General features: G+C 40.7%; 1 protein-coding gene across 13 annotated transcripts in view; it reads left to right on the top strand.

The window, feature by feature from the left end:
• DGKI (diacylglycerol kinase iota) overlaps positions 1-13,976 on the top strand; it is a 479,729-nt gene that overhangs the window by 236,788 nt on the left and 228,965 nt on the right. For 9 of the 13 annotated variants that reach the window (XR_006268612.1, XM_043463813.1, XM_043463816.1 and 6 more), the window contains 3 exons: positions 3,408-3,524; positions 13,153-13,227; positions 13,736-13,834. Coding sequence is in view for 12 of the 13 variants with exons in the window: in XM_043463813.1 (XP_043319748.1) it covers positions 3,408-3,524; positions 13,153-13,227; positions 13,736-13,834 (291 nt within the window). In the remaining variant the exon portion in view is untranslated. The remainder of the gene's footprint in view (positions 1-3,407; positions 3,525-13,152; positions 13,228-13,735; positions 13,835-13,976) is intronic. The other 4 variants (XM_043463815.1, XM_043463810.1, XM_043463812.1 and 1 more) reach the window with 3 other exon arrangements.

Here is a 13,976-nt window from a genome sequence, read left to right as displayed (position 1 = left end):
ATACTCATATGGATCCAATGATAATTTCCCTTTTTACTTTTCCTCTCTTCTCTTTTTTTCATTTTTTAACAGCTCTGTCCCAACCAGATGGTTCATTTTTTTTGGTCTTTGAACCTATTTTTTTTTCTTTAGCTAGACAATGTAGACTGACTTACATGTTGGCAAACTGTGGCTTGTAAACCAAATCTGACTGCTGCCTGTTTTTGTAACTAAAGTTTTATTGAAACGCAGCCATGCCCATCCTTTATGTGTTGTCTCTGGCTACTTTTTTGCTCCAGCAGCAGAGTTGAATAATGCAGCAGAAACAATATGGCCCTATAAGACTAACATATTTACTATCCAGTCCTTTTATAGAAAAAATCTGGACCCTTGCTGTAATCTCTCAGTTCACTGGTTCTTTTAAATGACCGTGTAATTGGTATATATTGTCCCCTCACTGCACAGCCAACCTGGGAATAAAGGGCTGTGCTGTTTAAGCTTAAGGGTTAAGGCTGTGCAGATAAACTTCAGACTTACAGGTGGCTTAGGAGTAAAGAATCTGCCTGCCAACGCAAGAGACGTGGGGTGCATTGGTCAGAAAGATCCCCTGGAGGAGGGCATGGCAACCCACTCCAGTATTCTTGCCTGGAGAATCCCATGGGCAGAGAAGCCTGGTGGGCTAGTCCATGGCTTCACAATGAGTCAGACATGATTGACTGAAGCAACTTAACATATGCACTACACACATCAGCTTTATCTAGCTAAACAGAGCCACAAGATGGGAGTGGAAGATGCATTTACTTGAAACACATGAAATTGACTTTTTTTGTGGGTGAAAAACTTTTGCATCTTTGCAGTTCCATCAGGTTCAATCTAATAATTTCTCTGGCATAATTTCACTAGCCCCCACATGTCAGGAGGATCTGCTGACACCTTGGTCTGGAAACTTCAATGTTTGCTGCATCACCCTCCTGGCACATTTTTTGTTCTTGTCATTTCTATCTCCTTTCAGTTAATTGTTTTACAAGTAGTCTTTGTGCTTCTGTTCAGGAACATGTTCACAAATATAAAGGAACATATTTCCTTTCACTCGAGGAACTGTGCAAATGCCAGTCGCGCAGTTACAGCTGGCCATCAAGACAGTGCCTTTGCTTGGAAAGGAAGAAGCAGATTTAGGCCCTCAGGATCCCCAACACTGTCTATGCTTGTTGTTTCCCTGATCTGGTGAGATGACACTTGCCAGGTGGCATCAGCCTGGCCGTAGATAGGCTGCACTTGCTGCCACCCCGAACCTGCCAGGTTGTGGTTAGATGGTTGATCCCAGGTCATTTAATTTGGAAACTGTCCTGCCTGACAGTGAATGCATGTGCTTCCTTTTCATGAATCTGTAGTCCAATCGAATCACTAAAAAAACAACTTTCACTTGACCCTTGTGGCAGAGTTTTGATCAGTTCTGTGTATCTTTGGGGGCTTCCCTGGTGGCTCTGTTGGTAAAGAATCCACCTGTAATGCAGGAGACCTGGGTTTGACCCCTGGGAAGACCTGGGGAGATCCTCTGGAGGAGGGCATGGCAACCCACTCCAGTATTCTTGCCTGGAAAATCCCCATGGACAAAAACCTGGCGGGCTACAGTCCATGGGGTTACAAAGTTGGACACAACTGAGCGACTAATCACAGCACATGTATCGCTGAGTTTCCCCGGGCCTCATGTTGTAGAAGTTGATTTTTCAAGGACTAAAAATACAAAACCTTTAAAGACAGATTATGGTGGTGGTATATTTTAACACTGTAGGTATTTCCTTCTAGGATATCTGATGTCAAACAATTAAGTGCCTTCTATGGCCACTGCCTGTAGCAGAAAATAAAACTGTATTTGGGAGCTGGGTTTCATGTATTCGGGTTCTGACTCTACCCCTTAAAAGTCATGCAGTTTTAGATACACCTCTTAGTCTGTCTAGAGTACTCATGTGTAAATTGTGAGAGTTGGAGTCAGCAGTCTCTGAGATTCCTGCCATGTTAGAAATGCAATGGCTATTCATATGGGGGTTTATTTGAATTATTAAAATTTTTTTTTTTACTTATTTTAATTGGAGGATAATTCCTTTGCAATATTGTGTTGCCAACAATCCTACATGCAGGGCAGCAAAGGAGAAACAGACATAAAGAACAGAATTTTGGACTCAGTGGGAGAAAGGAGAAGATGGGATGATTTGAGAGAAAATTACTTTTTAAAGAAGGAATTTGAATGACATTTCTCTGGTATATCAAATTGTTTGCAAATCACAAACAGTTTAGGAGGAATTATTTATTATCTTATTAATTAGTATTTCGTGCTTAATTGATTTAGTAATTTGCCACTGGATCATGTCAGATCTTGAAGATACTCAGCGGTAAAGATAAAATTGCTCTGATGTGATGTAATTGGGATGGCTGTATTTGCCAGTTTTCCTGAGACAGTCCTAATTTATGTCTGCTGTTCCAACGTAATTATTGTCTCTGCTCCCTTTCATTCTTAAAATTGTTTCAGTTAAGATGATAAATTATGTGGTCACATTAAGTATAATCTAAGTAGCAGCTACTGTTAAATTTTTTTTAAAAATCACTATGATTAAAATTTTAAAGCCCATAATTGTATAATGGGGATTTGATGTTTATTAGAAAACAAATGCTACCACACATTATTATCACTTTACAGTCACAAAAAAGAAAAAAAAATTGCTGGAAATGTAATTGGCCTAAGGTTACTTAGTCCATTGGGGTATAGAGTTAAGCCCCTGGAACCTAGGTATTGTTATTATCATTAGTCTATATTGACTTCGTTCCTTTCAAAAATCAAAAGCACTTTAGATTTGCCAAGTGTGCTAGGACCATTATTTTTTCAGCAGCCCTAGACAAACCCAGCAGAAGCAGTCTCTTTGTTTCCTCTCTAACAACTCTCTGGAAGAGACAATTTTTTTTTTTTCCTGGGTCCCTTACACTGGAGGGACTACTGGGAAGGATTGATGTCTGGGGATAGAAAAATGACAGGCAGATAGTAGGCATGTCTTCATTTCCTTCTCACCATTATCCCAGATCAGCCAAGTCTGTGATGGGCGCAAGCCAAGTAAGACAAAATTATGTGCAAAGTTAGCCTTTCTAGAACCCGCCAAGTCTCTAACACTTTTAATGTAAATATCCTATAAAAGGTTATCAAGTTTCAGCTGGTCTGTCCTATAAGCTGAGTTCTTGTTATCAGTTTATAAAGTAGAATGCATTTGAAATCTGGTCTCTTAAGTTCCTGGGGCTGGTTGGGAGTGATGAGGAGCATGGGACCTCTGTGTGTGTGCGCGCACAAGCATGTGCATAAGTATGCACACATGTACTTGTTCCTTCTTGCGGTGGCATTTCCCTCCGTGCAGAATTGTTTACTGGCCTGTTTTTCCCTTCAGTTTCACAATAAGGTGACCTGCTTCATGCTGCATCAGATTGAGGAACCCTGCTCCCTGGGGGCGCACGCTGCTGTTATTGTTCCGCCCACCTGGATCATTAAGGTGAAGAAACCTCAGGTAACTGCCGGGCCCCTGGTGCTGCTGGGCCAGCTCAGAGAAAAAGGAACTGCTGCTTCCTGCTTTTCTCCCCCCTGACGAGGCTCTCGGTTCCTACGATCTCTGCTCACTCCTCCCCACAGGCCCGTGCCTAGCTCCCCAGTTCATCCCCTTAGCCCATCCCCTACTGCTGTTGGGCTCTCTCATGGAACCAGCCTCTTCCTAAAGAAATCAGAGTTTCACAGCAGGAGTGCTCGCTCCCCATTCAGATGCTAATATGTTTTCTCTCTGCTGAGTTCCTTAAAGCCCCTGGTGAGGGGTGCGTGCAGCTGATTCTTACACGACTCTCTTCTCTTGCAGCCTGGGCAACCCCAGGGAGTGACTGTGAGGGCACACGGTGGTGCAGGCTTCAGTGTTGGGTTGCGGTTTCCACCACTTCCAACCCCAACGCAGACTGTGGGTCATGACCTTCCCCAGTACACGAGGCCTGCTTAGCGAGCAACACTCTTTCCTTAAGGCAAAGTAGAATTTATCCTCTTAACAGCTAATCTCATTCTGTATTCAAGCCTCCTTGTACTTTCTGCATTGCAGGCTGATTCTTTAGGTCTGAGCCACCAAGAAGCTCTTATGTACGTGTGTTTCCCCCTAAAATTCAGTACTCTCTCCAATTGTTTCGTAGTAAATATTCAGTTAAATCAACACATTTTCATCAAAAACCTTGATGGTATCAAGAAGGCTACTAAGCTCTGTGATGTAATACATGATCTTTGCTCTGAAGAACCATGTAATTACTTTAAGGAAAGATCAGGGAGAGCTTCATGAAGCAGGTGGGTTTTACTCTGCCTCCTTAAAGATGGATAGGATTTAGATCAGTGGAGAAGAAAATAACATGCAGGAGAATGGAAGTATACTTTGTCCAAAATTATATCCATGGGGCTGTGAGACTAAGTTGACTGCAGAGGAAGGTTTATGTAGGGGGTGAGTAAAAGGGACGAGTGTAAGATTGTTCAGCCCTGACTCAGAGGAGATTTTTGCTCCGTGTAAACTTTATCCTTTTAACAAAGGAATGATTAAGTAAAATTATATATATATGTATATTTTTTAATACAGTTAACTAGCACGAGTATGTAGGATGACCTAGTGGTATGGGATTTTGGACGACTGAAGATAAAACAGGAAAGCCAGAAGACACTACCACTCTGCAGAGAGACTCTTAAGCTTACTTAAAGTTTACTTTTGTAAACTTTAAAAGATCTTTGGGTTGTGGAAATTTTCAAACAAGTGAAGAGAAAGAGATGATCATACTGAATTCTATAACCATGAACATTTCTGCTGCTGTTGTTGTTTCATCTGTCCCTTGCCACGCCGTATTTTTCTTTTCATAATGAAATTTGTTTTGAGATTCCCATACAGTTGTTAAGAAACAACACAGAAGGAACCCATGTATCCATTACAAACTTTCTCCTCATGGTACCATCTTGGAGTATCAGAGTATAACATCATAACCAGGATGTTGACACTGATCAACATTAGTGAAGACACAGAACAATTCCATTACCATAGGTATCCTTATGTTACCTTTTCATTGCCACATTCATGTTTCTTCTGGCCCCACGCCATTTACTCTGTCTTCTTAAAAGTGCAAGTCTTCCTTTTTCCCTTTTGCTAGGGTATTTTAAAGCAAAGTTTAGCATACCATTTAATATATAAATGCTTCCTTTTGTTTCCCAGAAAGATAATACTTCAGAAAGACAATTCCATACCGTTACTTCACCCATCAAAATTAATTAATTTGAGGTCACATCCTTAAAATATTTTCTGATTGTTTCAAATATATCTTTTTAATACAGCCATTTTTCAAACTAAGATCCAAAGTCTGCCACTTCCTTTTTGTTGACTGGTCTCTTAAATCCCTTTTAATCTATAGCATTCTCTTCTCTTATTTTTTTTGCCGTTTATTTATTGAATACATAGGGTGATTTTACCTATAGCATAGCTCATATTTTAATTTTGACTGATCATGTCCTTATTGTGTTTTTAAGTCATTTACATCATCATTTAAAATCATGGCCCATATTTCTTATAAAAATATATAGATGTAAGGACTCAGATTCAGGTTTAATTTCTTGGCAAAAGGGCTGTTATGGTGTCTTTTTCTATAGTGTTGCTTTTAATGGAACATAATACCAGATTATTCACTGTTAGTGGTGTTAGGATTCAGGAACTGTCATCCTGATCCATTTGCTATAAATTTGTCCATTACAGGTTGTTGCCTAAATTTTTTATTTCATTAGGTTTTGTTAAAGGGTGATTTTCCAATTTTTACTCTTCATTTTTTAGCTACAGTTTTTCTATAAAGAGACCTTGACATTATTACCAGCAAATATAATACATAACAGATGCTTTTGTGTTTGCCTTCATTTGTAAATTTTCATAATAATAAGTTGGTATCTTAGCAACTTTTATTAGGTAGCTGATTGGTGGGAATTATTTTTTGGAAAGTAGTTCAGAGTCAGGATGCTAAAGTCCAAAATTTTTTAATAATCACCTTTTTATCCCCATCTGTGATTCAGGACATTGTAATAATAAGAATGAAAGCTAACATTTATTGAATGCTTTGCATGTGGTACATATTTTAAGTACTATATGTTCAGTATCTCATTGTCACAGTGCTTTTATTAGTCCCACTTGCAGCTGTAGAAAGTGAGGAATAGAAAAGCCAAACAAATTAGCTGGGGCTATACAATTATTGGTGTGAGATGCATTTGAACCCACAAATTGTGACTCTGAAATCCAAGCTCTTAATGATATATCATGCTACTTTACTATGTTGCTAAAATCAGCCTTGATGAATTAGATAACTTTAAAAATCATGGTAGTCCCTTCTCCCCTGGGTCCCAAAGTCATCAAGTAATTTAACTAGTTAACTAAGTTCTGTATAAAAGGTGGTGTATAATGAGCCTGAGGGGGCAGAGTGGCAGTAGGGTAGTGGTGAAGAGCTCTGGTTTGCGAACCAGGCAGCCTGTACTCATAACTTTGCTCTGCCACTTAATAACTTGTTTCATCTCAACTTAATCTCTTCTACTTCAGTTTCTCCTCCGTAAAGGGTAAATAATACTCGTACCTATTTCACAGAGCTTTTTTGAGGACTGGTGAGCTAAAACACGTAAAATAACACACACAGAACAGTACTTGGCTCATTGTAACCACTCAGATTTTAGCTCTTGCTATTTTCCTTCTTGGTGACTTTTAGGAGCATACGGTGTCAGGTGAAGCTGTGCAACAACAGATCACAGCGGGACAGTCATCCAGGGGTCAGGATAGAAGTTACTGACCCCTGAACCTTCTGTGTTACAGTGAAAGCATGTGTCAGGAGGGTGAAAGAGAGACCCAGTGCAGGGGGTAGAAGGAGACAAGCATAGGGGCCATAGCCTGGTATCCACAGAGTTTCCAAGTACACCTAGAAGTATTACTATAGCTGTTGTATTTCACACCGGAGTGGGATTGTATATTCACTAATCCAATCCCTATCCCAGGGGAGACAGTCAAGACCTGCTCATTTACTAAATAAAAGAAGACAGGGGGAACATCCACACCTAGAAAATGGAAGGAGGAGGAGGAGAATGTTGCTAGACAGAGAACTATGATAGCATGAAGTTTCATTATTAAAAAACGAAAAGAAAAATAGGGCAGTCATCAATGTTCAATTCTGTAGACATGAAAAAAATAGTAAGGGTTGAGAGAAGTCCTTGTGTTTGGAACCAGATCATTGATAAGTCAAAGCCGTAATTTGTAGAGTATGGGGCGTAGGTGTCAACCTGTTACAAATGGTGTGGAAGCAATAAGATTAGAGAATTTGCTTGGAGACATTGGGTGGGAAATTTTTTTAAAAAAAGGAAAATTTGGAAGGTTGATGGAAAACAGCAGATAAAATGCCTTTTGAGCATTTATAGTTTGTGTATCTCTCTGCCTGTACCATATGTTTCTCTGTTTTTCCATTGGGGCTTCCCTGATGGCTCAGCAGGTAAAGAATCTGCCTGCAGTACAGGAGCTGCAGGAGACACAGGTTTGAGCCCTGGGTCGGGACAATCCCCTGGAGAAGGAAATGGCAACCCGCTCCAGTTGCCTGAAAAATCCCATGGACAGACGAGCCTGGTGGGCTGCAGTCCAAAGGGTTGCAAAGAGGCAGACCCAACTGAGCACAAGCACCTACCTACCTGTTTTTATATGACACTGCTTAACAATGATAAAGGAGAAGAGCCTTAATTGAATTAAATAAATGCTTAATTAACCACATTCAAAGATGCTGTTATCTACAGCGGGAGGTCCAAAGATGAATCAGATGTTCATTTGATGTCCACAAAGAGTGTACTTCCCAGGGAGGAAAATAGACACAACAGTCTAAATCATTAGTTGGAATCTTCGTGAATTTGATTCTGGAGAGGAATTCAGCCACAAGTAAATCCTTCATATTGGGTTGACCAAAAAATTCATTCAAGTTTTTTCCCTAACATCTTATGGAAAAACACAAAGAGTAGTTTTCAGATGTCTGGGAAGGGATATCTATTTGACTGGTGTGCATCTCATGGGAAAGATACACATATGGGGGTGAAAGGAAGGGGCCAGGGAGTTGGGTTGCATCAGCCCTGGTCATTGAGATGCGTATACATCTAAGGCACAAAGGGGAAAACGCCACCTCAGATGTGGAAACATGGTGGAGACATGAAGCAGAATTGAGCTGCCTCAGTCATGGAGAACAGCCTAGGCTCAGTGGAAAATCTTCGCTTTGTGCTTGGTCTTGAAGGATGTGGGCCACATCCCTGGCAAGAGGGATGAGGAAGGGTGATGCAAGCCAATAGGATCTAACTGAGAACAGCAGTGAAGATGGGTCATGAAATAAAGTCGGCTTTATTTGTGATGTTTGTGTCTAAATAAATGGCTCTAAAGAAGAGGAGTAAAGGAAATTTACTGAGGTTTATTATGGTCTGAAAAAGTGGGTTGTAAAGAGGTGGAATTAAACCATATATTTTCGTTCTCTGTGGAAAGACGGCGGGTTCTGAGTGGATAATGACTCTGTGACCAGCTGTGGAGTTGGTCGCTCTGTGAAAGCTTGCTGGATGATTTGCTGGGTTTCATCACCAAATTACCTGGAGAGACCTGGAAGTGAAAAGTTGATGGAAGGCAGATAACTGAAAGGAGTTAAAATGAATAAAAAAAAAAAAAAAAACAACCAAATTTTAGTGACCAAGCCTCAAGCAGTAATATAAAGTCCAGGTTATATCTGAAGTTACAAATGTCAGTGTTTGTCCTCTGGACTGAAAATGTTAGAGGATAATGCTTTGGATGAATGAGTTAAAGATATTCAAATACTAGTGCAGGCACTTGGAGCTGATGGGGCAAGACTCATGTGACATGAACTTTTTGTGAGGTCACATTTGTGGGGGGACCTTAGAGGTGTGTGTTTTTAATAAATAACATCATTCTCTACTTAATGCTTTAAAATTTGGCTTTTCTATTTGAAAAATCATAGGGAAAAATCTATATTAATACATATATATTTGATTCCTTTTAAACTGCTATGGATATTTCATAGTTGATTTAAGCCCATTCCCTCCCAATGGATATCTAGATTATTTCGAATGGTCTGTTTATAAAAATGTCACAATCAACTCCTGCCTAGCCTTGTATGGGCTTTGTCCATGCTAGTCCTTATTCCTTATGATTGGATTATCTTAAAAGGCTAGGGATCCCATGGTATGTAATAGAAATGACCAACAATCTCTCTCCATGCCCAATGCCAAAGACTTCCTTTGGTCAATTCTAGATATCACACTTGCTGTGTGAAACAAGTTGCTGTGATTTGGCCAAATATGCCTGAGAAGCTGCTGAGACCCTGTCCTTAACTTTTGTAGTAAGTTTTCTTGATTCTTCTGCTTGCCTGTCCTTACAACAACCATGCTGCAGTGCTAAAGCTGGATTCAGGGCAGAGTGAGAATATCCTTTCATAGACAATGTCCACGGAGCGCCCTCTTGTTATCCATCAGAGTTTTGTCCAGCATGTGAATGGAGGAAGATTTCATCTGGGATGATGAAGTGAGATATCGTCTCTTTAGACGTGTTATTATAATTGATCCTTTGTGATCCTGTCACCTGAGGAAATCCCAAGAGTTAATAAGAGCAGTAAGTTGGGTTTCATTGACAGTGGAGTGATTCACCCGTAGGGTTTCATAACAGCCCAGGAAGGCGTCATAACTGTGATAGAGATTGTGTTGATAGGATTATTTTTGTATTTTTGTGGCAAGGTAATCCTGTGCCACAATACCTGGGACAAGAAAACAAAAATCCTTTATCTTTTCTTAGGAATTTCACAAAAGAGTGGGCACAGAATGAACAGGGGTGAATGCTGTTGGAATCAGAAGAATGTAAAAATCCAGACAAGAGCACTGCGTTTCACTGTTTGGACAGGTGAACTTGTAGAGCGAACCCTTTGCACCACTGAGTTAGCTGCTTTTGATTACAGCGATGCTTTGTTTTAGAACCCAGGAAAAGTATTAAAGATTTCTTAGCTGTATATTGTCAACAATTCTAGACAACAACGTCTTGGTATAATTTTTTCATTCTTGGGAACCATGTTTATTTAACCCTCACAAGACTGACCAGGCAGAGTAAGTGATATTGTGGATTAGCAAGGCTTGAAAACCTGTCTTGGCCAAAACACAGCCTGAATCTGCCTTCGCATCCATCTGTTCCTCACTGAATTAAGCTGCCTTCTAAAAGAAGTGATGTTCTGAGACAGAGATACATGTTTACACAAGGAGAGACTGAAGCCTGGGGAATTTGGAGGTTGAAGTTCCATAATACTTATCGTTTGCTCTTTGACCACCCGTAGGGAGGTAAGCTTATCAGAGCTCACGTACAAGCGTCCAGGTACTGTACGTCAACCACTGTGCTTGAGCTTGCCCCCTTCTCGTTCTGTGAGCTGAAGGCCTCAGGTGCGTGTGGCTTGGTGAGGTTTGGAAGCATTTGCATCTATGTTTAAAACAAAGGCCATTTTCGTCTGTCTGTTCCCTATGAGAGCTGAGTCTCCTGCCTGCTCCTTTTTCAGACATACAGCCTTCTTTTGGTATGTTTTTCTAACCCTCTTCTCAAACATACTTGATCAGCAGGATCACCTGAGGAACCGTGATTTCTGTGATCAAGCAAGTTGAGGAAACGGTCTCTCAACTTGATTCATGTGACCTATCCCTTGGAGTTTAATTATTGAGTCCTGTCAGGAACGGAGGCCCATAGTGTGTTGCTATAAGTGCTGTCCCGCATTGCTCTTGGCACTAAATGAACGAAAACGAAAGAAATTAGGAAACAGTCACTCACTTCCTAAGGACCCTTTTTGAAATCAGGGAAGACTCAGTCAATATTGTGAATTATAAAAATACTGATTTATTATTTCCACAATGATGTGAGTGCATACTGTGTGCCAGGCATTTGTGCTGGGGGTATAGAGCCATCAAGAGGCAACTGGTAACGTTGATCGAAGTGTTTCTCATGGGATGGATACCAGGTTAATTACTTTACGTACATTTTTTTTTTTTCATTTAAACTCCACAACTGTCCTATGAGGTAGGTATTATCACCTTCATTTGAAAATTAAGAAACCGTTATTTCACAAGTTTGACTTGGCCAGGGTTATGGAGCTAAGTAACAGGGAGGTTCAGAATTCAGTCTGTCAAATCCCACACCTCACGCTTCTTACCCCAGTGATTGGCTTTACTATACACAGTACATACGGCTCCTTATTTTACCTTTTGTACCTCAGACAGAGGTTCTCAATTCCGGCTACACTAGAATTCCCCAGGAGCTTTTATTATTTTATTCTATTCCATCCTGTCATAATATATTCTATTCTGGGGAGCTTTTAAAAAGTATCTTTGCCTGGGCTTCACCCTAAACAAATTAAATAAGAATATTTGCTGGGGCCCAGGTACCAACACGCAAAGCATCATGAATTGCCGTAAACAGTAATAGATGCTGTTTCTGCCAGTCTAATAGTTTTCAGCACTCTACTTGGATTATTCGACTGATTAAGCATTTAAAAGTTCCGAGTAATTGTTCTTCCCTTTTAATAAAATTGGAGGTAGTCAAAATATAGCAAATACTCAAAGAATGCAGATGTTTCCCAAAGAGGGACATGATAATAGATCCATTTAAAGAGGAATTTGGAAACTTGGAGATCTGTTTGCAGGAGAAGTATAGTCTAGAGTGAGTGATGAGAGATCACCTGGCATCGTGAACACCCATGAACTTCTGGATTTCTTTTCTGGTGAGATTCAGAGAACCTGAAGACTCTTTTAATCTGATGGGGGAAGAAAACCTTGGGACAAATGGTGGTTCAAGAAAGTTTCCTTCATCCTTGGTGAGCACAGGCCACAAATCAACTTCTTTTTTCCTTGGTCCAAATGCAAGTAAAATAAAAGCTAAATAGTTTCAGTCTTACTAACTTAGATGTGTTAATATATGTACTCTAGACTAAAAGGTTTATTTTGAATGCCCTAAGAAAAAATACAGTGTTGAAAAATAGATATCTAAGTTTCTTCAAGCTGTTTGAAAACATTGCTCAAACAATGCATGTATCTATACTTATATAAACTTTTAAGTTAAAAATTTTGTATTTCAGGCTTTCAACACTTTGTAAAACATCTATGTCATGGTAGTAATAGCTTGCCTTTATGAAAATGGCCATCTAATTAATTATTGACTCTCCACTAATTAAATCTGATTTTGCCTTGCCTTCAGCCAGGGAGCTGTGACTGTTCCCAGAAAGAGGTTCTTCTCAAAGCATCTGTATCAAATATTAAGAGTAAATAGCTGAAATAATCAGAGTTGTGGTCCATATGTTCCCTAGAAAGAGAAAGACAGGGAAAGTAAATTTGGGGTCCCTGTGTTTCAAGTTGGATATGCTTCTGAGAGAAAAGATCAAGGTTGCCAAGGGAGGGAGGACTTCTTTAAACCAATGGGTCCTTAGCCAGAAAAAGGAAGAGCAGTGACTGCCACTCTACTATCATAAGTAACTTGACTCTTCGCATTTTTAAAACCAAGCCATGAATGCTGATAGAAGACGTGGATCATAACATTTCAGTGGGGTTGAGTAATTTTATATGAACAGGTCATCTCCTATAAAAAGTAAACAGAGGGGGAAAAAAGAAAAAAGCAAAAAGAAAAACGTGAAAAATGGCCTCCTTTTTTACATTTCCACATAGGTGATCTCCATACCAGGAGATGAACTCCTTGAACTTGGTTGGGCGGGAGACGGACCTGGTTGGGCGGGAGACTGGAGCCCCTCAGAGAATTTGGGATTCTTCCATTTTTACTGGGAGGGTTGGCAGGTATAACATGTGTTGTTATGTGAGTCCATGAGAGCCTCCAGGGTTCTAACTCCCTGCCTCTCCGTGGGGTGGGGAGTCAGTCGCTCGCTCTGAAGCACGCGACTGGGTTCTGTGTGTGGCTTCCCCATGAGCAGTGGCTTGGGAGTGTCATAGCATGAGAAGCATGCCCTGCCGATCAGCATGTGCCGCCGTCACCTCCGCCATGATCCTGCATGGGCGTGCTCGCGGGCCGGCGGCCTCCGGCTCAGGGGCCCCTTCTTTCCCTACAGAACTCCCTGAAGGCGTCCAATCGGAAGAAGAAGAGAACAAGCTTTAAAAGAAAAGCCAGCAAAAGAGGAACCGAAGTAAGTGCTTGAGGGTGATGGTCCAGGGAAATCCACCTTCCTCTTCACCGTCTCCTCCGTCTGACTCGACCTGGCCCGAGCTCCTTTTTCTGATGGATCTCCTGCGACTCTCCTTCATCATACCCTAAGCACACTGGGATTCTGCCTGTTCCTTTAAAATATATACATAAAACCTCTTGTCACTTGAGAGAGTGTTTGCTCTTGTCTGTGGAAGTGTTATCCCAAAGATGATAAAGATGAAGATGAGAGCTAGAATGTATCTAGAGCACTTCAAGCCTATAGAATAAAAACAGATCATAAATTCTTGGGGGCAAGTTATAGCTTGAGACACTTTCTCACGTTGAGTGAACCCTGTGAAACAAGATACAGTGTATTTTGGGGGATATTTTGATTTTGGGGGATGGGATGGGGGATGGCACTGGTTCTGGAAATGTCTCACTGTCATTGCTTTGGGGCTGCTTTTCACGTCGTGGATATATGTCTCAATACTACTACTTGCTTTCTTTAGCAGGAAAACAAAGGTCGTCCTTTTGTGATAAAACCTATCTCTTCTCCGCTCATGAAACCTTTGCTTGTGTTCGTGAACCCCAAGAGTGGAGGCAACCAGGTAAGTCGGTTTTCATGAGTTTCACTTGGAAGTTTCAACACTTTCTTGAAAACACATTTCCTGACACCAAGTGAAATAGCACTGTGGAACTCCTAGCATTGGAAGACAGCCAGTTTCTGCAGTAAGGCACAGCTTTACACTG

This window comes from Cervus canadensis, chromosome 3, assembly GCF_019320065.1.
Source record: "Cervus canadensis isolate Bull #8, Minnesota chromosome 3, ASM1932006v1, whole genome shotgun sequence".
NCBI classification, from domain to species: Eukaryota; Metazoa; Chordata; class Mammalia; order Artiodactyla; family Cervidae; genus Cervus; species Cervus canadensis.
This window is presented reverse-complemented; position numbering and strand designations above follow the sequence as displayed.